We start from the raw sequence: 26,931 nt of genomic DNA, 5'->3' as shown, positions 1-26,931 counted from the left end.
GTTATGCCTTGGAGTTTGCACTTCCTCCCCCCTTTCAGTTTCAAAGAGTATTCTCTCTCCCAAGGCTACTTCATCATTAGCGCGCATGGATGTCGCACTGAGACGCAGCAGAGCTCTGAGCGCATTTGTGATGAAAACACTTCACAGTGAAGTTCCAGAGAAGGAAGAGAGGAGAGCGGACTGTGAGGATTTGTCTGACAGCCACGTCAGCATCCTGTCATGAACGCTCAGTGTGTGAATGAGAGAAGCTCAGAGGATGCAGAAGAGTGGATTCTCATGTTTAATCCACAGAAAGTGGAAGTGTGCAGGAGCTGCTTTTTTTTTTTTTTTACCTGCAGAGGATTGACAGCTTCAGAGCACAGAGCAGCTTCATGTCCTCCAACAGAACGCCATCTACTGGTGGATAAAGCACAAGACAATTTCTTTAAAGAATTTTCTTGGTTTGGAATGCAAATCCTCTCCTTTGCTTTCATCCCTATTTCTTTGCTGTTTAATAATGGTTGTTAATATGTTTGGTAGTCTAGGGTGTGATGCTACTCTGGCTGAGGAAAACAGCTAAATGCACCAATGACCAAAATACATTGAATTACATTTTAATTAAATGGATTAGTCAGTCATCACAAACTCATGCCGTGCAGGTCAAACATGATTCAAACCTACAAAAGCTCTATTTTAAACTTTTAGTGGAGGTTTCAATTCCACACTTACAGATAACAGGCTGAATCTGAGGTGAAATGTGTAGAAAATGACGCTCTGAACATTCAGAATGTTTCATTTTGATGGAAGAATGCAACCATTAAAACTTGAGTTCAATTTTAACCAAACAATCTCATTTTTTCCAGAACTTTCAGTCGTATCACAGGCTCTTCAGCAGCAGATGACGTTTGCTCAGTTGCCGAGACATCTTAAAGCGTTATGGATGAAATCATAGCTGCTGCTGAGAACTCACTTGTGAATAGAACCATCTCCATGACAACTGGCCCAAGCTCCACCCGCTGAAGAAGACGGTGTTAGACAGATGAAAGCTTTGGAAAGAACAATAGAGAATTATATATTTGATGCTGTCAGACAGTGTGAAATAATTTGACTTTAACAACGTTGAAGGTACTTTGCAGGAGATGAAAAGGGCTAAAAGTGGACGTTAAGGGGCTGGAAATAAGATTTTAAACATATGTGGTGCCAGCTTGTACACTTGAAGAGAACATAGATAGTCAACATAAGATGAATACATATATAATTTAACTCTGTAAAGTCTGAAACATCAAATGATTGCCAGAAAATTCGAATTCTTTGAAACTGTTTTTCAGTTTATTGGACCTTTCTGACATGTAATTAAAAAAATAATTAAATATGACTTTGCACATATGAGTATCATCACCACCCAAAACATATTTTATGCATGATGATGATGATGATACAACTTTAAACACAACATAGTTGATCCAAAGTCCTTTACACAGAGGAAAAACACAATAAAAAGAAGTCAGAATGATGATAAAAATGACAAGATCAATAATATACATACATGATCATAGAGTATATGGTGAAAACAGCAGAAACCTATTGAGACTTCAGGGGAAACAGCTGTGCTGGTTTATATTTATTTATTTGTACTTGTTAGGCACTGTTAAAACCAGAGAGTAGAAGTATGTGTTTAGGTGATTCTTGAAAGTCTGGATGGTTGGGGAGAATCAGATGGGGAGAGGAAGAACATTTTAGTTTTAGGGTGGCAATAGAGAAGACCCCATAATACCATACAATAAAATGACAATTGACAGATTTACAGATACATGAGCCTCTATACCTGCTGTATCTAATCTGATACACACATTTTCAACAGGAATTTACCATCAAATAAGATACAAAATATTTAGTAACTCAACATTGCATTGGTTTATCTGTGCACTATACACATATCTGACTGTGTATAAATAAAGATCACACTGATGATGTAGAGCTCTCTAAAACTCATGTATCAAATATGATTCACTGGACATTACAGGGTTAACTGTAAGAGATCAGTGACTAAACGACCAAAAATAAAGAACGTCCACTAAAATATTCACTTCAGTAGATGATCTAAATATGGGTTTGCATTGTTGCATTGTTCTCGTCTATTCTCAGTGAGGAAACTGCACTGCACTCTAAATATACATGCAGAAGTTTAAACCTCACACATTTTCATTTGTTCTACTTGAAGGAAGGCAGTGGCCCTCTTACAAACATCAAACCGGACGGCTATCGTCTCATCTCGTCACATGATGCTGTGGTTTCCTGCATCAAGCACACATGCACCCTGTCACGCATCTTCAGCGAGTAAAAACATTACTATGAAGAAATACAGCCTTCTTAAAGGAAACTGAGACATCACTCACATTATTTGTCTGTCCTTCCCAAAGTTTTTGTTAGGTTTTTTTAACAACGTTTCTATGGGAAGATCATTGTAACAAATAATATTATTAAAAATTAACTTCATAATGTTTGTATTCCACTTCCAGTCACGGTCTCGCTTTCTATCAATGTGTGACCTTTGACCTGATTAGATGGATTCATCTATTTCCGGGGAACGGCATGGAAATTTTATTGTGGCCTCTGACTCGTACGATGTTCAGTTCTCTTTCCACCATGGTCCGTATCCTACGCTTTGTACACAGAGGTGGTGACCTCTGAGGCTGTGACGAGGGGGAGCCAGGGGGAGGGGGGTGAGCCGGGGGGGCCGGCTGGCATGGCGAGGCTGGTGGGAGGGTTAGTGGAGATTGCCTGCAGATGTTGTTTCGGGGGCCCTCTGCTTATTTAACGAGAGGATGTGGAACATAAATCTCCCAAGCCCTGTGTTGCACTGTATCATATGTGAGGTCACACATGAGGCCATTTTGGTTCAACTTCCTCTTTTAGTTGGACACACGGCGCTATAGCAGTACCCGAGGCAGAGAGTTATGGTGTTATACTGCAGCGGTGCACAGCCGGTCCTGTGCTTATATCAACAAATGCTGCAGTAGAAAACATTTGCTCTCCAAAAAAGTACCTCTACTTTATGAGATTCTCTTTTTTATTGATATTTTCTTTTTCAAAGGCTACATGGGGAATGAGGAGCCTTCAATTTATGAGGGAATAAAAATGAAACTAAAGGTAGCTCAAAGCACCATGAATGGAAGCACAACCTTGCCTTTATTCGATAAATATGATTAAAGAAGCAGTAATTAGCATAGCAGTGGCACAATTAGCCTAAGAGCACAGATGTCTTTCAAGCTTTTTATATAGTAGTGCAATTATCCAATAAAAAATAAACATGATTTATCACTTTAAATGAGAAGAAAGAAACAGACATTCAATATAACAAACAGATAACACAAAGTGCTACCAAACCTCTGGGGCCAAATCACACAGCATGAAACCTTTTGTATTTGTACTTTCAGATCTGTTTTTTTTTTCTTTCAATTACAATGTTTCTACTTCCCAAACAAAGACCAGGCCAATACAAATACAGATTAAGAATAGTTTCATGGACAATATGGATGGAGGAGAGTCAAGATGATGTAGGGATGAAGGGATGCAAAATCAGGGTCGAGGACGCATTGATGGAGAAGTACATCAATGGACCGGTGTCAGCTGGTGACAGGAAGATAAGAGGCAACGAGAGGAGTTGAGACTCTGAGTAGAAGTGCTGGGTCTTCACACAGTATGATTAAATTGATCTCCAGCGGTTTCTGGATTCAAACAATGAAGAGAGAAGGAAAAGAAAGGGGTTTAAGGTTGAGGGATGTGAAAACAGACAAAGGGGAAAGAAAGGTGTCACTAAATACTCTTTGTGTTGAAATGGGATGTGTTGGAGGTGTAGTCTTTGTTCCCGAATCTAGTTATAAACCTTCATTTAGTGTCTGATGGTAATAAAAGACTAAAAAGCCGAGTGGTTACACCACAATGTCCCTGGTTTGAGTCTTTTTGTTGCATGTCATACCCCTTTTTCTCTCTTCCCTTGTTTCCTGTCGGCCTCTCTGTCACCAACTGTCCAATAAAAGGCAAAAAAGCCCTCCAAAAGTATGTATAAAAAAAGACCTTTTACAAAGTTGTGGCAGAATATTCATAAAGCTGAATTTATTGGCTCTTGAACCACTTTAAGGCAACACAACAAGCTGTAAACACAATAGGATCAACTTAAATGTGTTATGAGAAATGCAAACTGTTGCTTTCTTACAAATCTAGCAGATATATAGCAACATTAGCATGTATATGAAGTTGTGTTTTTGCCCACTTGACTGACAAATGTACAGTATGTCCAGTATTCAGTTTCTCTCTGCTCTGTTTTGGTCTCTAGTACACACAGCTGGATGCTACACATGTTCACCAGCTAATCGCTAACTTTGGTAGCATACTGCTGGTTTATCACAGCTTGTTCTCTTGTCACAGAAGTAAAAGATGCTGATGTGAGCGGTGAACCAAACAGTAAAGCTGTGAGCTGTAAAACCAAAACAATGAGCTGAAAGATGCTAAAACGCTACATAAAGCTACATGGAGTTCCAACCAGGTGATTCATCTTTGTGTGTTTTGTCATAATGAGCCACACATTTCACATTATACAGTATGGAATGATCCAATATTAATGTAAAAATATTTAAGTATCTACTGCTTTTAATTTTAACATATTGTACAAGCACAGGACTTGTGAGAAAAGTTGGTCTTTTTAACACACTGGAGCGATGTCAAAGCAGCAGGCAGCATCCCACCATCCCACACAACGACCAAGTCATTACCATAATGAAGGGTTCCAACCACAGGAAAGCAGTCAGCTACAGTTAAATCCACTAGAACTTGAATGAGGATTTTCCAAATGTCTCCACAGCTGTCCCAACAGTGAACGCTCTCCAGCTTTTAGTGGGACGTTTGCCCCTTCACGCAGCTTTGATGTGTTTATTTCCAAATGCATCTGAAAAAATGATCTCGCATGTAACCGTGGCGATGACTCGAGGACACAGAGGTCACGTCCTCAGTGTTGGCATTGAATTAAATGTAGATTTTTAAAGCATGTAAACCGTCTCAAGGCCAAACTACAATCTAAAAACAAGCAAATATCTTGTATCTTATAAAAAAAACTCCTACAGCTTACAGCTATAGTGACATATGTGCTTATATTATACATTACAGTTGGTTCTAAAAGGTATTTATGAGTTATTTTCTGGTCATTTCATATTATTTGGACTCAGTCTCATTTGTAGCTATTTCTTTTTTAATGTTTGCTAGTTAAATGTGTCTTTGCCTTTATCTCCTCAGTATAACATGGTGCTGCTCTGCTGAGATATACAAGTGAAGGACCGGCAGAGGACATTTATGGGAGTAAGGAAAATATTAGCTTTCCCACAAACATGCAGCAGATCTCATTTTGAATTACGTTTTTCATCCTGACCTCTTGACACTCACTCCGAGGTAACCGCTGGCTGCGAGTATGATACAAATAAAATCAGCTGAGAAGAAATATGATTGCAAGAGAAGGTTGGAATAAAGAGGGAAGAAGCATGGGACCATCTTTTCTGGTCTTTTTTTTGGTGTGATATGTTTAAACTGTATAGTGCCATATACAACAGACAGCTGATCCCTGATGGTCTTTTGTGGTATTGGCTTGATTCTTCTTTGACTCTTCCCTCCACATTACAACAAGCCCTCATGTTTGGTTTGGTCATTGCAAAAAGTTATCCTTAGAGAGTGGAAGTCTGTTTTTTTCAACTTCAATTTCTTATTTATCTACTTTTATTTTAATCATATTCTTAAATGATCTTGATATGTAATATATTATCTCATATTCTTTATTTTCTCATATAGCCTATGTAACTTATCTCTGAACTGCATAGACTGTATGTTAGATGTGGTGTTTGCCTGAATGTGTATTTCATTGTTGTTTCAATTAATAAAAAAAAAGACATTTTGTTTTATTTTGTAGTTTTGTTGTTATTTTTTCCTCTCACAAAATGTTCATAAATAAAAAATGTATTTTAAAAAAAGAGTAAAGAACCGTTTTCTTCCACACATTCTTTTTATTTGTAAATAATAAAAATGAACTTTTTTTTTTTTAAATATAAAACATACACATCATTTGAGCCACATCTGTTATACAAACAAGAAATGTTGCAGTGAATGCTTTACTTTTTTCTAATTTTCTTTTTTTTGTTTCAGTGGAACACATAAGTTGTAAACAATCAGCGATTTTTTTATTTTCTGTTAATACTGACAAAGAAAAAAAGAAAAGAAAAAAAAGAAAAAAGGAATAAACCAGCTTCACCGGACAATGAAAAGAAAGGAAAAAAAAAAAAGTCAACTCTTCTGAAGTGGGACTGAACGTGACCGGGGGTTCAGACATTGGGTTTTGAAGCACGCACAAAGTGTTCGGACGACGACTTTTCTTTCGAGCGGTGATACGCCCGTCCATCGCCTTGTGTTGCCCCGCTGCATGGTCCCTAATGACGCACCGATCGCTCCTCATTATTATGACTTGACCCCTTTGCAAACATCACTCAACCCAATGACAACCCAGTGAATGGCTGCTGAATATTTACAGTGTATGACTCTCTGTGCATCTGCTATTTATTCTTTATATAACTTAACAGTTTGTGTGTTAGCATATCTGAAATCATTATGTTGAAACATAATTCATATTTCCATATAAGTGGATCTGATTTTTACATATTTATTCATACATCATCTCAGCCCCTTGGAGGTATACTATGATGTGGAATAACAGTAATAGGGGCTGTGAGGTCTGCTCAGTACTACTGTACAGTACAGTACATCTTCCAGAGGAAGGGTGGAGGAAAGACATCAACGTAATCTTGGGATTTGTTTGAGAGACATTCAGCACCGGACTGAGGGACGTGGAATAGACTGCAGTTGAGTTCAAATGTCTTTTGCGTAATGGGAATGGCTTCGGTTTCTTGGTTTTATCTCTTTAATATTCAAGTACGAGCAAACTGTACAACTGCATGCAACATACAAGCGGCCCTACAGTATGTGGAACTAACACACGTATCTAGTTCAGTATCTTTTTTTTTTCTGTATCTGTTTCGTTTTACAAAAAAATGTGCATGCAGCTTGGAAACAGGTTCCAGTCATGCTGGCCCCCCCGCCTCTCTCTCTCTCTCTCTCTCATTCTCTCTCTCTCTCTCTCTCTCACTCTCTCTTTCTCTCTCTCCGGGGGTGGGAGGAGCCTGCAGGGGGCCAAACGGAGGATGAGCATTGGCGTTGGTGTCCCGACAGATCAGTCTGATTGGTTACTTTCACATTCACAGAAGATGCACGAGGGAAACTGTGAGCGATTCCTCTTTTCTCGTTTGTTTTTCTAATATCTAGACAAAGAAATGAACTGAACCAGTGACGGGATCGTTGCTGCTTTTTTTTTCCTTTTTTTTTTTTTACTCTTTTAAACTACGTGGTTTTTTTTCTCAAAAAGTTAAACTTTTTGTTGTAAAAAAATCAAGCTCTTGTGCTTGTGTTTAAATCTCAAAAGAATGTAAACTAAGGGGTTTGGATAAAAACCTTAAACGTGCTGGGGTGAAGGAACGCACTCCCCAAAAAATGTGAAATGGTCCTATCTTGCTCTTGAGTAGGTGAATAAAGATTTACTTCTTTTCAGTTTTTTTACAGTGATGTTGTACCCTTGTGATATTTCAAAGTGACATAAATTTTATTTATTGGTCAACCTCCTTGGAGGCCTAATATACATCTATACAAAGACGACTGGCCTGGACGTTTGCCAGCAGTGGAACAAGGAAAACAACGCTGCACGCTAATCTCACTGTCAAGTGTAAAAATCTAAGCTGTGTCATCATCATCACCAGTCCCCCCCCCCCCTGCATATGCATAACATTTGCAGACATTAAATAGTTTTTATATCCTTTTTTTATATCTCTTGTGTTTAGTTTTTTTCTCTCCATGCACACACCAGACTGACAACATATCATGAGCATTTTTACGCACTGTAAAAACATTTTTGTGCCAATAGTAACAAAGGGAAAAGAAAATGAACAACAAAGCAAACACGCTAAAACAGTGTGGCTTCAGAGCAGCCATGGTAAACATATTGAAAAGAGGATCTTTCGACAGAGAGAGGGACCAGTGATGCGGCTCCAAAGGTCTAGGCACCAGAAGAAGGCCCTGTGCTTCCAGACTGAATACCCACACGGGTGGCACCCTGAGGCGCCGGCAGTCTGTTTTTCGGGGGGGTTTTCTGGAAGAGGCCACTGCAGAGGAGGAACGTGACAGTGCCGCCTGCAGTCGTTGGAGGGGTGATTATTACCTCTGTCTCGAGTCCATACATTCCGACGCTTACATACATTTCTTTGCTATTGTTGATTTCAGCTAAAAACCACCCTGCTCATCTGTACTGTCTCCCGTCTCGAGAGCTACTGCATGTTGTCTGTGGACAGCCCTGCATCGTCAGCATACACAGAGAAAAACAATGAGATTTTTCCTTCGAATATGAATATGAAACACTGAAAATGTGGTGCTCCCTAGAACAGACTAAATTAACCGCGACAGGAGTGATTGTCAGATCTCAACAAAGCTTTCTCATTGTGACTGTTTCTGATTGTTGTTGTTCTACGTTTCTGCCTCTTTTTCGTGTTTTTTTTTTGTGGGTTTTTTTTTTGTTATTTTTTTTTGTTTCTCTCTACAGTACGTTTCATGAGTTTGTTACTCGCAGAGCGGCGTAGAGCTGTTGGTCCACTAGGATCGGACCCCTGGTGGTCCAGAGGAGCTGTCCAGCGATGACTGGGAAGCTCGCCGTGTTAGGGAGGCGAGCGTCGGATCCACCAAGGAGGAAGGTGGGAACAACTTGTACCAACCGATTACTGTGCTTGATAAGTCCAGTTCCTCCAATAGGATTTGTGCAACTCCCATGAAGCTTTTATGGTCCATGCGGCCGTAGTCTCCCCATACAATCACCTGAAGGAGGCAATAAAATCAGTTTTGGTCAAATTACACAGTAGTCTAGTTCCTCCTGAGGGGTGAATTTGGAGAAAGAAAAAAATGATGAAGATATATATCTTGTGCTCACCTGTAAGACTTTACCCTGTGGGCTTTCCTCGAATAGCAGTGCTTGCTGGTACAGTGGGTCAAGTGTTTTCCGTGCAATCTTGGTTTTCTTTTTGGCTACGTACGCTCCATTATTCAGCAGATAGACCTTGACATATGGAGCTGAAGGCAGAGACGAAACAATAAAAAAGCCATTAGTGGGGAAGCAAAGCGCCTCGCCAATATAATCTGAATCAGATCTCACAGTTGGTTATATGTTCATGAGGAGTAGAAGAACAGTGTGAGCTTCAGCTGGGTGTCTACTGGATGGAGGGTGTATATCATATGATAATGCGAAAAGGAGTGTGTGGATGACGTGTGTGATGAGAAGGAGGGAGGGAGGGAGGGAGGGAGGAATGAGCCGCTCTCATATCTCAGGGTGGGTCAGGTTTTTACCAGGGAGAGATTTGGATCCTGGCTTTTGGACAAGTCCACGCGCTCTGATAACTTCAACCTCCAGCTGACCCTTTTTCTCCATCATCCCAATCTGGATGTCACCTAGGAAACAGATGATGATGACAAAGAGATGATTGGTTTAATACCACAGAGACAGATCAATCAACTTTGTGCACAGCTTGTACTGCAGAGCTGCATGTATGGTCAGACAATATCACTCACAAGTGTATGTGGTGGTGACCACACACTCAGCCTTTAAAAACATACATCAGTATATATATGAAGGTTATTAGTGGTCAGGCCTATATAAAGTGGGTGAAAGGCCACAAAAAAACTGTGAAAAATCATTGTAAATGTCATCAAAACTGATATATAAAAATATGCTGGAGCAACACACACCAGAAAGTCATTTAAAAAAAAATTACTAATAATACTATTGATACTGCTATTACTACTACTACTACTACTAATAGTAATAAATAATAATAATAATAATAATAATAATAATAATAATAATAATAATAATAATAACAATAATAATAATATATTCATATCATATTTTATTCAAAATAAATTAAAAAAAAATTTAATTTAAAAAAACTAAAATACATTTTGATTAGAAGATAAACCCAATAAGAGAAGAAACAGCAAATAAAAAAAAAGTAATAGTAATAATGAAACTGGTTAAAAAATAAAATTACATGAATGAATAAAATAAAATGATAATCATAATCATACATTAAAAAAATAAAATACACTGAAATTAGGAGATAATTAGGAGATAAACTAAAGAAGAAAAGAAAAAGATAGATCAGTGTTACAGTGAAGGTGGTAAACCTGAATTGAGATTAAAGAGGGAGAAAAAGAGAAGAGAAGAAGAGAAGAAGAGAACAGAACAAATCTCTCGTATCTCTAGTATCTCACCTATGGCAGGTGTAGCCAGTGTCTGCCTGCCTACTAACTGAGCCGGTCCTAGACCATCCAGGAAGTCACTGAACTGACTGCTGGCACCCAGATTGACTCCAGAGAAGATCAAACTACAACACAGAAAACACAGAAAATAATCAGGAACTGTTATGTTACAGCACAATTTTTGATATCAAAGACAAAGACTAGTGTGTGTACAGTCAGCAGTGTCTCATTTTACCGCCTTTAGGAGAACCTGAACAATTTGCTGACGGTCATTATTTACAGCGTTAAAAACAGCTCGGAAAAGTGTCTGAGCTAAGACAATCCATCACAGGAAAACACTGGGCTTTAATTTGATTCAGTCAAACTTTGTGTTTTATCATCGCATCACTGTGTCCGAACTGAGTGTGCTCATTATGTTACACAGTTTACTGTCAGCTCCTGCCTGAACGTACTGTACCACTCCCTGTTTCACATACTCCCTCATATACAAACTCTACCGGCACACCCATGTCCATTTATTAAGGAACAGTTCATTTCAGGATACAGTAGTTTTAATAGTGTCAATTATGCAGGGATGTAAAATAGGTATAAATGTAACAGGGATTCTCCTTTCAGCTCTCTAAAAATAATGATAAATCAGGGAGATGTAGAGTGTGTGATGATGGAGGGATGGAGGTGGTGGTTTTACTGACTTTCCCTCAGAGTTGTAGCTGTTCATGCTGCCATTGTTGGACTCTCTGCTAGGCTGGCGACTCATGTTCCTGGTCAGCTCCACTGCCATGCCGGTCTCTGTGCTCCTCTGGATGGGCGCACCCTTCTCCTTCTTACTCTTCCCCTCTGGATGAAAGAGGAAAAAAACACAATGTTACCCCTAAAAAAATAGATATAGATAAAAGCCTCTGTTCAGATCTTTCATATATAAAACATGGAAGATGACAGAGTTTGCGGAGAAAGAGAGAGATCTCCTTTAAAGCATGTTGTGGTTGTAGAAACATGAACCAGTTTCCAGTTGCCCTTTTATCAATGGAAACTCTTTCAGATTAAACCATTCACTGGTGGGGGGTAGATAAAGTAGAAAATCACAGGACGGCCCACAGATCCAGTTATAAGGATTCTGTGATGTCTTCGTCTGAAGCGTGGCCAAAGTCGCACCCATGTCCTGCTAACCCCGTTCCCTCTGGTAATCAGTAGTAAACAGGAAATCTTTAGGTAGGGAAAAAAAAACAACAGAAAAACAAGCTCAAAAAGCACTGGTGTGGCATCTTGGCACCTTCTGACTCATGATACTGGCACGTATGGTGCAAAGAGGGAAAAAAGCTGCATTCCAGACCCTCCCATCATCTCTGAGTTATCAAGTAGCAGCTCATCATAATCATAATAACACAAAAAATATCCTAAAGTTTAAAAAGCCTTACCTGCGTCTGCTCCCATCCATCATGAACAGGAAGAATTTTCCAAATTAAGCTTGATCTGTTTTCTATCTCTACTTCCTCTCTCTCTCTTCTCTACATCAGGGCGAGAGAGAAAGAGAGAGAGAGTGACCCCCTCTAGGCCCAGTGTCCTCTAATAGCTTTTTATGTCTGCTACAAAGAAAGGGAACACAGTGGTTTGGCTTTCATCACCCCCCCCCCCCCCCACCCCCATCGTGGTAAAAGAAGTCTAAATGGGAGTTGGATTGGGACCAGCGAGGTTCCGCAGTGTGTGTGTGTGTGTGTGTGTGTGTGTGTGTGTGTGTGACTGGGAGCTGAGCTGCAAGGGGCTCTCAGCTTCTCAGCCCGGCCCACGATGTTCCCAAACTCTCCCGGAACATATCATTTGGTTGTTTGCAGTAGAGAGGTTCGTTTGTTACAGAACAAAAAAAAGGACACTTTGCAATTTGCGGAGTTTCAGCACGATCTGCTCCTCAGGACATTAGAGTATGTGTGTGTGAGTGAGGTAGATTTTTGGGGTCTGAAGGTTGGAAAAATTATAAAATACAGCTGAATTTAAAACTGAAATATGGTGAACACACTGTACTAACACAGTGACCTTCATCAGGTGCGGTCAGGTACATACTCTCCTTAATTACTGTGAATGTTTGCAATCTGCCTTAATTATAAATCAACCTGCTCCCCACACAGAACTGATTAGAAACCTTCTGAAGAACACAATCTGCTTCATGACGAGAGCTTCTATCTGAGTTTTGGCTCCAGCACCTGTAATATTTTGGACGCACAATCTCTGCTCTGTTTGCCAGCCTGAAAATAAGCAGATAGATCCTTTACGAGGCCCTCTAGTGACTTAGTATTGTACTTCCTTGACTGATGTTAAAAAGGATGGAGGTGGAAGCAGCAGAGGTGGAGGTATCTTGATTTGTAGCTTGACTCTGCCAGAGATAATATTATTAATATTATATAAATTAATACACTACACAGATTGTACACTGTGTATTTATTTTCCTGTTTTTTATTAAACCTGTTTGATATGCATGCCTTCTTTTTTATATGGCTCTATTATCTGTATGTTGATTTTACCAAACAAAGATGCTTGGAAAAAAACAAACAGCTGTGAATCCACTGATGTAACAAAGCTCATCTGTTATAAATTTGTAGCCTTCTTTCCCAAGATGAGTTAACCCTGATGACGTCACTATTAAATAATCAGGGTTATTTTCTCAGACAAAGCTCCAAAGCCACAGAAGACATAATTCATCAGTCTATGAGTGATGAATTGATTGGATACATGATGAAACAGTTAGTCAGTCGTTAGTTCAAGGAAGCCTGAGAGGAGCAAGAGTGTGATAGGCTGAGAGATCTGTCAATCAAGCAATTATACCTCCAAATGTACCTTATTTTAAGTCTGGAAAAATACAATTAAAATAATTTATTTAAAATTTTTCCACAGCCATCAGACGGTATAACAGCACAGCTCCTGCTTATAAGACTGAGGCTGTCCTTACAATGGAAATCCCAGGAATACTGCACACATGTATATAGTATCAGGACTTATGCATTTAATAGTTGCAGATTATTTTACACAGAGATTGTTTATTTTATTTTATTATTTACCACTTTTACTATTAAGAGGCTACTGTTGTGTCAGTTTTTGAATTTCTCCCTAGGGGGGGTTAAATTCAAGTTCAAGTTTATTGTCATTCCACCCATATATATATATATGTATATATATATACTGTATATACATATATGATTATGTCATATTTACAATTCTAATGGCCTGTGGATAGTAACTCTTGCATATTCTGGCTGTCTTTGCTTTAACAGAGTGGTATCTCTTGCCAGAAGGCAGAAGATCAGATAGTGTATGAACTGGATGGTGACAGTCCTTCACAATGCAGAGGACTTTCTTCCTGAATCTGTCCTCATAGATGTCATGAAGAGCATCACTGCAGTATTATGTGCACATTGAAATGGAACTTTCCATTCAGGCGAACAACATTTCATACATGTGTAATAGTGTACATTATGAGGTTTGCTAGAAAACCAGGGAACATTTTTTTTAGGTTCCTACTGTGACTCACCAGGGCCGCTGATCTGTGAAGTGCTGCGGCTGCGGCGGTTACCCACAATGGCCACCACCCTGGCACTGAGGCTGGAGCGTCTCTTTTTGCTGCCGCCGCCCACCGTGCCCAGCGCTGTGTCCGATTGGCTGCCGTCTGTTCGCTCTTGGGTGTAGATCTCCCCGCTCACGCTGGAGCTCTTTAGCATGCTGCGGCCCGCTGACGCTCGCATCTGCCGACTGGAGAGAGAAGATGGTGAGTGATGCTGTAGTGAACGTCCTGTTTTACTGTACCTTCACTTTAGTAGAACACAAAACTATAAACAGCATGGTTGACTAGAGGTGACAAATGTAATGTTTCACACTGGTTGTGGTTGAGGGTTGATGTTTAATTCTGGAGCATGTTAGAAAAATAACAGATGAGTAAACATCTGGGATTCTACAGAACAGAAATGAGGAAGCCACACTCAAGTGGCACATGCTATCAGTGTTTGGTGGTTTGGTGTTACATCATGATGCAGCCAGGACTAGATTTAGGACACATGTGACCCTCTTGGTAGAACAAAAATCTAATATTTTAGCAGTCCAAAAGCTGTCAAGCAGAAATAATGCTATGAGTTAAAGTTCATTCTTCTGAAACAAGCCACTAAGCGTGGGCAAAAGTTTCCCAGTGTAAAACGCTGCCTCCTAGGGGTACGGAGGAGCCACCGCGTGTCCATCCCCTCAGAGGGGGTCAAAGTGCTGCATGAGAGCCCAGCTATACTGCCCCTGCCCCCCATAGTATCTACTCCCTGTGGGCCCCTAACAACCACAGTCCACTGGCCCGGAGGAGCCGGAGAAAGACTTGGATGGGGAAGGGTGGTTTGAGGCCTCTCTGCCGCCCCCTGCAGAGGGGTTAGGGAAGGGCGTGCAGCGGAGGGGTAGGACGGGTGGCGAGGATCCAGGTTTGGAGGGTCAAGGGAATCCAGACAGTCACAGCACAGGATGCATGAAAGGAAGGATCTGAGACATGCAGGTGGGAGCACACAAACACAAAGATACACACAGAGGCACAGACACAGAAAACAAGAACAAAATATAACAAAAATAATACTGTAAGAAATGCAAATTGACATGCATGTATGTCCAGTGTGTGATATATTTGTAACATTATATCAGTCATGTATCATTGTCTTAGGCTGAAATCCTTGTAATTTGTGCATTTTTTTGTTTTTGTTTAAAAGTGATACTGAATAAATGCCAAAAATTCAAAGTAAGGCAAGAAATCTGAACCTGACTAAGACTTGATTAACATGAGCAGCATACACTGGATTACTTCAAATTGATGAGAAGCAGTACATCAAGAAACAATGAAGACATATCAAGCAAAGGGAAAAGTTGAAGTGCAAAGGTCAAAGATGTAAGGAGCGTTTGATGTGTCACTGCTGCCTCCATTTCTGCTCCTCTGTAGTATGTAGTCAGTCACCTCCAAACGCCATTAAACAGGCCTGAAGTAGATGTGAGAGCATCCACAGAATACAGATATTAATATCTCACAGTGAGTGAGGACTGACCTGAGGCCAGCAAGGCTTTTGTACAACAGTGGATTAATAATTCATACATCGCCTCCCTAAAAACTGACCTCCCATCTGAATTATAGAGAAGTTACATTTTGGGCTTTCTAAAACTGACCAACTGTTTTTATAAAGTGTTGCTGACAACCTGTGTTTTCACTGCAAACACACACACACTCCCCACTGTCTAAAAACTCATCTGAAACCAGCACCTGAACAGCCAGAAACACTGTCTGCATCTTTCTACAATACCTGTCTGCCTGTCTATTTGACATAATCTATGTTATTGTTATCTGTAGGCATATCAAGATTTGACATCATATGAGCAACTATGTATAAAACAACGAGTAGAAAGGATGGCGATGCTCTCAGTCTTTTCTTTGCTTGATTTTTTCTCTCTTTGTACTCTTAAAGGTACAGTGTGTAGGATTTAGTGGCATCTAGTGGTGAGGTTGAACACCTGAATACCCCCACTCTTCCCTTCCAAGGATGTAGGAGAATATACAGTCGCTACAAAACTCACAAAAAATGAGAAAGGCAAGTGTTTGGTTGTCTGTTCTGTACTATAGAAACAGGACAATGCAACATGGCGGCCTCGGTGGAAGGGGACCGGATCCCTATATAGATATAAAGTAACGAAAACAGGATTCTTAATTCCGGGTGATTATACACTAATTAACACATACTTATCAAAATTATATTCCATTTCTGCCAAGTCCTTTCAACTAGCTACTACTAAATTCTACACATTGCACCTTTAAAATTCTACATACTGCCCTTTAAAATTCTATATATTGCACCTTTAAAATTCTACATACTGCACCTTTAAAATTCTACATAATGCACCTTTAAGTTTCGGTGTGCACATATTTTGGAGACTTTTGCTTCTGTTCTTAGTGGTTTAGGTTAAGTCCCTGGTTCCAGTTGAGGAAATGCTACAGCATATAGTGATATTCTAGAAAATGATGTACTTCCAAGAGTTGGGGAAGGGCAACAGTTTCCTAAATATGATCTTGAAGAACTTGACTGGTCTGCACAGAGCCATTAATTTAACCCTGTCCAACACTTTTGAGATGAACTGGAACTAGAATGAGATACTTAATAAACTCCATACACTTAACTGCTAAATGTTTAATATAGAAAATAATCTCTTCCTCCATACAGAAGCAAAGAAGCACTACCTCTCTCTCTGTCTCACCTCCAACTGCAGAAAGTGTGTCAAAGGCCGTGGGGCCGTGCTCTTATAACGCTCTATTTGGATTGATCTGTGGTAAGGCCATAAAGAACGGCTGCCCTTTCTCTCCTCCTCCCAGACCTCAATACATTAGCTGGCTAATAAGCTGCACTACATCACCAGCTGGCCTACTGAAGACCACTGGGATAGGGTCGTTTGTCCCTGTCAGCACCCTGCTACTGGTCAGCCGGGGATGGGTGTGTGTGTGTGTATGTGTGTGTGGACGCATGAAGAGAACGTGGTGATTTTTCTTTTTTAAATCTATTTTTCAAATGTGTATTTCAGCTCTATTAGTTTGAGTTGAGCTTCTCTCTTTTAGCAGATGTATAGTTTTTATTTAGCAGTTAGTTAATTTTTGAATTCTCATATTTTTTATTAGATTTCTAAAAACTAATTTGTTTTGTTCAGATTTTTAAAATGAATTCTCATTTTATGCTCCATATGAATGAATACAAACCTGAAAACAATTGATGCCAATGTTTTAAAGGCATTTTACTAGTAGAAAAGACTTTCAATGTATTGTCAGTGTAATTCAGTCTTGTTCACATTTTTATTAGTAACAACTATGCTCAGTTAAAGGAGATCTATAGAAAGTTAGTGTTGCACCCCTTTAAAGTTGGGGTATTTTGGAAGACAATGTAAAGAGTATGGTCAAAATAGGGATCCTGATTTTAGATCCCTGCTATTGTTAAAGCCTACATTTACCATAATGCATCTTGATTGCATATGTTTAGAATATGGTTATATTCTTAAACTTACAGACATTATTCAACTGTTTCACACTAAACTGATCTTTAAATATAAAATTGGTAAAGTGCCTTTTTAACGTGATCCTGTTCAACCAGATATTTCAGTGTGAATAAGCTGACTGCATCTTAAAAAATAAGAAGATTCAAGTTTAACAACAAGTCTCCTCCCTGCTCGAATGTCCTTGAGCAAGACGCAAGCTTCCATCGCTTTGCTGTTGTCTTAGACAAATGGAGGATTGAAGGATTCTATCTTTAGGGATGAAGGGCGGCTTGCGCAGCGAGAGAAGATGGATCGTCTGCCGTCATCGGTGAATTCACCATTTGGGATGTATTGATCTTTACCTGGACTCCCTTGTGTCTCCAGCTACAGTGTGTCTCCTGCGCTTCAACTCCTCAGAGAAACGTCTCTTTCCCGCCGACCTCCTCCTCCCCTCCTCTCCATTCACCCCCCACGAAATCCTCCTGTCCTTCTTCTCCTCCTCTAATGACTTGGACCTGAGTTTAGTAGCCGTCGTTCGTTGTTTTTGTGTGTGTGTTTGTGTGTGTGTGTGTGTGTGTGTGTGTGTGTGTGTGTGTGTGTGTGTGTGTGTGTAGAGGAGACAGAGCATGCAGATGGCCAGAAACATGCAGCATTTGGTGTGCAGAAAAAAAAAACAGACACAGATTGATAAGCATGCATAAAACAAAACAAAATTAAGTGTAATTAAAATTGAATGGATTGGCCTACAGTCAAAGCACTTTTAACATTTAAATAGAACACATGACTAGCCAATGAAGACTGACCTGAGTCGTCCCCCGGGTCGTTCTGATTGGATAGACATGTAGCTGGTGCTACTGAGGCGGGAGGCACTGCTGGCACGGGAGAGAGCTGACACATCACTCATATCACTGTCTGACGATCTGGCCGACATGTTGTCACTGCTGCGCCTCTGTTCTGCGTACATCTACACACAGGAGAGGAGAGAGATGATTATTTTTGCCTAAGCCGAGGAGAAGAAAAAGTCAACACACGTCATTAAGCGAGTGCAGGTGGAGTTTTTCGAGCAAATGGACGCTGACCTCCCGTTTGGTCTTGAGGTCCGTCTCGGGGTCGTGGGAGGCTGAAGGCCGGTAGGAATGTACTTTCATCTGCAGCTGTCGGGCTCGCTCCTCCACCGCAAGGGCTGCGGCAGGAAGAGGAAGAATAGAAAAAGAAATAAAACGTTAGTAAGACTGGTGCGTTCCAATGAGAGACAGTAGAGAGGATGTCCTAAAGATGCAGGATCTGGTTCCTGACACTAGATGGAGCATGATGTGCACTGATAGGACATCAAGTAGACCCATATGATGGATGCTAACAGGGTCACACAGGAATGATGATAGTCATACTGAGAAAAAAATATGATTTTAGTCTGAGTTAGTGGGAAAAGTCAGATAGAGATGTTAAACTGTCACAGAACATGACAACTACATCTGACATTGTAGCTAAAGATACATTAAACCCCACCCGTCTGGCAGCTAAGGCAGCTAAAACAAATATATATATATATATATATATACTGTATATATACTGTATATATATATATATATATATATATATTAAAATGCTGTTGGAACCAGAACTTTTGAGAAGGATTAAGTGATACAGTGTTCCTCTATACCTCTGTGGATTCAGATGAGTCTCTTTCACCTGATTTATTATCTGCATGTTTGTATTTTGAGTTATAATGTGAGGGCAAAGGAAAGAGAGAAGGGTAAGCAGCAAAAACGAGTGTTAAATATTGATTTAAATCTTGAAATTTTTGGGTTGTAATTTCAGTGATTGGTCAATATCTCACTGAACACTGTCCTTACATTAAGTTTTATAATCCAGAAAAATGTAAAAATGTTGATACACTCACCTAAATTGCTTCAATTGTTAGTATATCTTAGTAGTGTATCTTTTCCTACAAGTATGTTTGTAATGAGTGTATAATATAATAAAAAGACACAAAAGTTAAAAAAAAGAAGCAAAAGGGAGTGTACATGACACAATAGTTCTTTTTTGGTGACTAAAGCTTTATTTCAGTTGTAAAAGTCATCACTTGCTGTATTTATTTTTATTTTAGTGGTGTGTGTTAAAAGATTTACCAGCCTCAGCTCAGCTCAGCCTACCAGTAAAACTAAATGTCATTTTCAGACACTAACTCAGCATATGTTATTTACTACAATCACAGATGACTAATGACTTCATTCTGCACCCCCTCACCCTCTCTGAATCCAAACCCTGCACCCGCCCCCTGCCCTCCCCACCCTCCCTTCCATAAACAGGTCATACCTATCTCTATGCTGCTGCTCTTAGCAGGGAGCTGTGGCAGCTGCCTGCCCCTGCGACCTGATGATGGAGTCCCAGTGGGAGAGGAGGGGCTGCCATGATGGTGTGCTCTGATAGACCACAACATGAAGACACAAAGAAACGGGGGGAAGAAAAGAAAAAGAAATAATCACATATTACTATCAATCCATTTTTCAGTAAATGAGGTGCAGCCCAAATCTTCAATCACAGAATGAAATAAAGAGATGGCCAGCGTTAAAAGGTCAAAGGTCAAGTTGGAAGAGGAATGCATCACAATCACTGGTAAAGAAGGAAAGGAGGAGCACTGAGTGTGTTTATATAGAGTATGCACAGTATTCCAGTATTTAGACATGTCCCAGCATTACATGTTAACATGGAGAAAGTACATTTCTACAGGAAATATCTTTATATCTACAGCTTTATATCTGCATTAAAATATTTAAATATCCACACAGCTAACACACTACTGAACAGCATTTGATGTCAAAAAATTGACTGTAAGATGATTTTGGGACATGGTGTATACATGGGGTACGTGTGCATACTAGTGTGATATTACACTCAGTGTCATAGAGAGGAAATCAGCACACGGGGAGTAGAGGCGTACTGCTGGCAATAGCATGCACCTGTCTGGCCGTGGAGAGTTAGTACAGGACCCTGCCAGGGCAGTCTGGCCAAAGGGCCTCAGTGGGCCCCCTCTCCCCCTACTGCCCCTCAGGATAGAGGTGGGCTGGATGCGACTGCCATCGGCAAATAAAAAGAAATAAAAAATATATAAAATCTTAATACAGAAGAATGAAATCAGATGAAGATAAGACACAAATGTTGCTGTTTTCGGGGGCCTGTGTGTGTGTAATGCTGTTAAATCTGTGAAAAGAGGTTAAAGGAATAGTTTGACATTTTTAGGAAACACACTTCATTGTTTTCTCTTGCCAAAATAGAAAAGAATATTCCTTTAACAGGTAGAGTTCTTGTAGTGAATGTGGCTTTACTCCAGCCATGTAAACCAGACAAAAGACTTCCAGTAGTAATGTGGAATCACACTACCAAAAATTAAAAAGATGCACACAAATAAATAAAAAAAGTCTCATTGAGAAAATGTAAGTATAAAAATTAAATAGTGTGTTCATATTTTCTTCATGGCAGAAAGCTTTGACAATAAAACACATATCATATTGCTCCAGAGAGAAGAAAAGAGGTGACAGTAATGAGAGGAGATGAACGAATGAATGATCTTACCTGTCACCCTCCAGGCTTTTTTTGCTGCCCCTTAGACAGTTTGGACTTGATGAATTGCTACACTGCCTGTTTTGACTAACAGTAGCCACAGAGAGGGAGAGAGAGAGAGAGAGAGAGAGAGAGAGAGAGAGAGAGACAGACAGAGAGAGAGACAGAGAGAGAGAAAGAGAGGGGGGGGGCAAACACGAGATGGAGAATGGCAAATGGTAAAACTGAAAACTGAATATTGATATGTTGATATAATGTAAACAGCTCACATTAAGGCTTTACTTGTTGGTTTTTGTGGTTTGTAAAAAAAAAAAGAAAAAGGAGAAAAAAGCAATATAGCAGTAGAAGTATTGCACATTCCGTGAACTTTTTTTTTTCTTTTCCACCAGCAAAGAAAAGTGCTTCCAAGCCAGAAGTGGAGAACAGGTGCACAGCAGAAAGAGCAGGTGCAGAGTAAAAGGAGGGATCACACAGCCTTAGATCACAACTATTTACAGGAAAAAAGGGGGAAAAGATCTGTGCAGTGCTATCATCTACAGGGTGAGCTCTAGGCTACAGGATAGGCTCCAGAGTGTGGGTGGGGGTGGGGGGTGGGGGGTCAGGAGGGTATAAGCAGGAAAGCAGAGCTTTAGTTTTAAAGTGGGCAGGCCTGGTACCTGTCTTCCTCAGGGGCCACATGTTCTACTAAGATCCTTGGTCTTGGGGGAGTCTTGCGGGGCAAAGAGTTGGAGCACCTAGAGGGGGGTGGAAGGGTGGGAGGAGGGGGCATCCCGAGGTAGGAACAGTAGGAGAGGTTGTTAGTGAGTAAAGGGTGGAGACTTGTGTCAAAGCAGCAAAAACACAGCTGGAATTAACAACAATTAAAGGACAGGTTCACAATTTTTCAAGTCTGTCTTAAAACAATAATCTAGTGCCCAAAGGAACACTGAAATAGGTTTTTTCTTGCTATAATCATTCCTGATCATACTGACCATTAGAAGTAGAGCCAGACCAATATATTGGTAAGCCGATACAGTATATTGGCCTATAACAGATATGCGCTGATATTTAAGTTATAAAGGCAGCATTTTATGTATATTTGCTCCTTTTTGTTCATTCAAGTTTAATATATACATACAAACTTTTTATTGATTTATTTATAGTTATTTATAATTATTAAATTCACAGTGTAGTTTACAGTTTCAGTGCACTGATGGAATTTTGCACAGTAAAGTTTATGTTTATGTTATGTGTAAAATATCATGCCTGCATTACATAGGCATTGATAACCACATTTGAGGAATTACTGCAAAAAAAGAAAAAGTGTGTTTATGTATATATTCTGTATATATAAGATTATCGGCCGATATATCAATTTCCTTAATATCGGTATTGGTATAGGCCCCGAAAATCCAGTATTGGTCAGGCCCTAATTAGAAGATCCCTTCATAATACACTCACAATGTAAGTGACGGTGTCCAAAATCCCAAAATGTACTTAAAAGTTTATCTGAAGCTAATATCCAGCTTCAGTGTTCATATGGACATCTGACTACTTTTTTGAGATGGACTTGAAAATTTGCGAACCTGTCCTTTAATAGAGTGGGACCATCATTATAATGTTATTATTCACACCTGTGCTTTTCCTGCTTCAACAAGCCAGAATGTCTGCTGTGAGCATGTAAATATGCTGGAACTAGTTTGATATTGTAGGAATACACTTTGGCTTCTCATGTAACTCTCCATATTTCTCAAAATACACATCATGTGCACTTTATGTACATGTGTAGGCTCTATAACCTTGTCCGTCATTATTCAGACTGCCTCTGCTGGTGGAGTATACAGTGCTGGCTTATTTTCTGTCTTTGAAATTAAAGACAGACTGAGCATCTTTTTTCTCCACTATAAATCATCTCCTGAAGCCACAATTACCCTCCCCATCCCCCCACCCCCAACTGAGGCTACAGAAGAGTAACGGCTTCACTGACTTTTTCAGATCCAAGATCAACAGCATTCACTCTCTGATGTCCTTTCCTTCAGTTACATTTAAATTTCCTCAAGTTAAACAGCAGCAAAACTGAAGCTCTCCTTGTTGGCTCGTCACACCAGAATTCAGTATATAACACTGATTCTCTTTTAATTGCACTGATTCTCTGTCTCCCTCAGGATTGACTACTGCTATTGAAGTCTTGTCTAGTCCCTACCTACAGAACCTGATCACACCACAAACCTCTACCCAAACCCTCAGATCTGCTAGCAGCTTGCTTCTTCAGTCCTCCAAGTACTAAGCTCCACACCACAGGGGATTGAGCCTTCTGCTCTGCTGCACCACACATTTGGAACAGCCTTCCTAACCATCTGAGTGCAGCACAGACCCCAGTCTCTTCTTAAAAAAGACATAAAAAACATTCTATTCAGGTAACTCTTAATACTATTTTCCTTATTGTGTGTGTTCTGTTATTAATACCATAGCACTTTGAGTTCCAATATGCATGAAAAATTAAGTACAAATTAACCCTTATATACACATTTACATTTTTGTGCAGGTGAGACACATTTTTGAATATATTTAACCTGTGTTTATACACCAAACATGTTGTTACATTCTTCATATTCTATAGAAATGTTCTCCTGGACCAAATAGTGATTGTAAATGTAATTGTTGTCCATAATTAATAGAATAAACTCATTTTGAGTGTCTGACAGCTTCATTACAGATTAATTAAATATTTGTTAATGACAGATGGGGAATTTATGAATGTGAATTGGTGTAGAGACTAATTATGAGTCAGAATATGAACAGTATGTAAGGGTTAACTGTATTATTAGTATTAGTATTAGTAGTAGTAGTAGTAGTAGTAGTAGTAGTATCTATTTCAGAGAGTGCACATTGTAAACAGCAGGTACTGTAGGTGTGTTTTATGTTATTTTATGTGTGGATGAGACACATGACATGAACTGGGGTGAAGACATGCAGCATCCTAAACCCAAAAATGTTGAATCATTTAATCATCAGTCCAGAAAAATACTGCTCTACAATCTGTAAAGACAACTTCAAGTGTCTATGATTATTATTTCTGTATGCATTTTTATATTAAGTTATCATAATGTGTGCAAATGTGCAAATAACATTCACTTGATCCATTTAACATGTGTGAATGAATGTGAGTTGGTGTGCACAAAGGCATGTTTTCTTCTTTTTTTTAACTTTTTTTTTTATACCTGTCTCTGTCAGGAGAGTGAAAGTTGGTGTCTGGTCTCAGACAAGTGGTGCTGGCACTCCTCACTCTGTCCAACGATGGCTGCAGGTCGCTGCACCGCCACAGCGTGGCAGCAGAGAGAGGTAAAGAAGGGGAGAAACAGAGATGGAGACAAGATGTACAAGGACAGACGATGCGAAGAGATGTGACGGGAAGAAGAGATGGTGAAGAATGTGAGAAAATGAGATCAAAAAAAAGGTAGTGAGTGGGAGGCGGATAAAAGAAAAAACAGATAAAGTCCGAAAAAGAAGGATTATATGAGAGGTAATGTGGAAAAAAGAGAGAGATGGAGAGAAAGAGGGAGAGACAAAGAGAGAATAAGGAAGGCCATCAGACAGTGCAGTAACATGTAATGGCTCTGATGCTGTATCTCCATTTATCATAGCCAGTCATTCCTCGCGGCCATACACTGTGAGACCACTCAAATGGAAGGTTGGTGGGTTGCCATGGGAACCAGGTCTAAGTGGAAAAGGGGGACTGCTTGTAAGTGTGTATTGAGGGAAAGTGAATGAGTGAGGAGAGGAGAGCAGCCAGCGCTCACTGTACTCTCAGCTGCATATGCTCACAGCTGTATGTTTGTGGTGTGTCACGTCATGCTGCTCCGTGACAACAGTTGCTTTCAACAGATGGTTGGCTGCGTGCCATCGCATGACATTGCAAATAATGTTTTCAGGCCAAATGCCTCGCACGGATGCAACGAGGGCTTAGGAGTTTAGTGGTTGTTTAATGCTCTGCGTTTGCCAGTACATGCTTAAGCCTCTGTGGTGCGTTGTCACCCGAAAAAAAAAAAAAAGAAAGGAGGAAAGAGAATGTGTCAGGGACGAAGGGAAGGATGAGGGGAGGGAAGAGGAAGAGGAGGAGGTGCGTGAAGTGGGTGTGTGCTTACCTAACCGTGACCTCATCAGTGAACCTGAGCACACGGTGTGTAAGGATGCTACGAGGCATGGTGCCGCCCCCTTCTTGCCTGTGGGGCGGCTTGCTCTTTAGGCATGCGGGAAGGGTGGAGCTGTACGCCAGAGCCCCGCCCACGACAGGCGGGAGTAGACCCGCATGCAAAAAAAGGAAGGCAAAGGAAAAAAGAAAAATGACACATGCAGCTGACAGAAATAAGCAGAAACAAAGTAGGTGAAGGTGGAGCAGGAGGGGAAAGGGGGGGAGGGGGGCACAAAGCTTCATGCAAAATGATCAGGAGGCAAAGAAGCAACATTTATATTATGGTGCAACATAAAATATGGTTTCCTTCCTCAACTCCCTGTTCACAGTCTACATTTAAAGCTATGGATGGTGATCACCGGAAACACCACCCGGACTAAATGAACGAGATGAAGTGCATCCTGCTGTGACATCACAGCGAGGAATTCATTATGTAAGAGTATAGAGAGAGTTCCTCCATGCCCTCCCTGTGGATTGACCCCCCCACACACACATATGGGGAGATTACATGTAATGCACATTATATAACACAATCTAAAGATCTAAAGCCGTCGAGACTGCACGTGGCGAGAAAACCCAAAGCTACATCTATCAAATGTATAGGAGTGTCACAGGATGGATTAAAGCAGAACAAAGAGAAATGGAGGATATTGCTTAACTGTCTGGTGGTCATGTGGCGAGGGATGAGATATTACAGTAAATCTGACAGATGATTATGTGTTTTTAATGCCGCTGCAGAGGTAGCGAAAAAAGAGAAAGGATGTGTATTCTAAGTGTAAATTTACTCTGAGTGATCTGGTGCAAATGATCAACAACAGCTGATGTTAAGAGACAACACTAGTTTTACATGTAGCTCATTAACTGCAACTCACAGATTCTTTACATTACTGCATACATTTTAGACTGATTACCAGGCAGGCGTTATTAACCATTGAGTAGTATTGTACTTTTATAGTCAAATATGGTGCAGCATGGATAAAGATATCCTGACTTTTGGTCTCTAATGTGGGTCAAGCTAACTATATCTTCTAGTTTTAGGCTTTTAGTCATAAATGCGTAGCCTCCTTTAAAGCCACAGAAGACATTAAACAACTGTTATCCAGATGTTGTAGCTCTCCTTAAGTGTCTACATTTATGCTAGCAGCTCTGTTTGGCTGTATTTGGGCACAGTGGTATGTTGAGCTAAATGCTAACATCGGCATGCTAACATGGTCACATTTAGAGGGCTAATATGGTGATGCTTTGCCATGTTCAGCATTAGCTGTGTGCTAGCATGCTAATTAGCACTAAACACACATGGACGAATGAGGTTTTTTAAATCATTTTTGAAGTGATTTTTTTTTATCATGTGGGGGAAATGAATGTCTGTAGCAAATGTTATGATATTCCATCTAATTGTTGTTCAGTGGTGGACCAAGTGACAAACAGAGTTATTTAGGTGACCCTTGCGCCATACCTCTAGCCTGATTGGTACCCAACAGCTGGAATGTGTCCATTTTTGACAGTATGGGTCAAAAATGTTTCCTCTGTGTTACATTCTCAGATATTCAACATCCCAGACTTGAGATTCAATTAACGATTAAAAAGAAATGACCACATTCTCATTATAATCTTCACAATGTCCATGTAAGCTTGTTTTTTAGCCTGTGTGGGTTTGATTATCTAACAACACAGCTTGTGAAAGTAAAGCTTTATTGGCACTTGTCTTCGCAAATGTCAAAAAAAAAAGTCTATATTGACATATAGACATATGTGTGATTTGTACTTAATGGACTACAACATGTAAAAGGATAGGTACGTTTCTTAAAAGGACTCAAAGATGC

General features: G+C 40.0%; 1 protein-coding gene across 1 annotated transcript in view; it reads right to left on the bottom strand.

The window, feature by feature from the left end:
* Positions 1-8,709: 8,709 nt before the first annotated feature.
* Positions 8,710-26,931, bottom strand: part of rims1b (regulating synaptic membrane exocytosis 1b) — a 69,427-nt gene continuing 51,205 nt past the window's right edge. The window contains exons 20-33 of the mRNA XM_053329429.1: positions 24,138-24,227; positions 21,594-21,671; positions 20,950-21,015; positions 20,337-20,450; positions 19,693-19,799; positions 18,456-18,559; positions 18,180-18,340; positions 17,739-17,891; positions 13,883-14,100; positions 11,058-11,202; positions 10,378-10,490; positions 9,454-9,555; positions 9,041-9,180; positions 8,710-8,928 (exon numbers count right to left, since the gene is read on the bottom strand). Coding sequence (XP_053185404.1) covers positions 8,710-8,928; positions 9,041-9,180; positions 9,454-9,555; positions 10,378-10,490; positions 11,058-11,202; positions 13,883-14,100; positions 17,739-17,891; positions 18,180-18,340; positions 18,456-18,559; positions 19,693-19,799; positions 20,337-20,450; positions 20,950-21,015; positions 21,594-21,671; positions 24,138-24,227 — 1,810 coding nt within the window. The remainder of the gene's footprint in view (positions 8,929-9,040; positions 9,181-9,453; positions 9,556-10,377; positions 10,491-11,057; positions 11,203-13,882; positions 14,101-17,738; positions 17,892-18,179; positions 18,341-18,455; positions 18,560-19,692; positions 19,800-20,336; positions 20,451-20,949; positions 21,016-21,593; positions 21,672-24,137; positions 24,228-26,931) is intronic.

This window comes from Scomber japonicus, chromosome 2, assembly GCF_027409825.1.
Source record: "Scomber japonicus isolate fScoJap1 chromosome 2, fScoJap1.pri, whole genome shotgun sequence".
In the NCBI taxonomy this organism is placed as follows: Eukaryota; Metazoa; Chordata; class Actinopteri; order Scombriformes; family Scombridae; genus Scomber; species Scomber japonicus.
The sequence above is the reverse complement of the archived record's forward strand: the minus strand, read 5'-3'. Positions and strand labels throughout refer to the sequence as shown.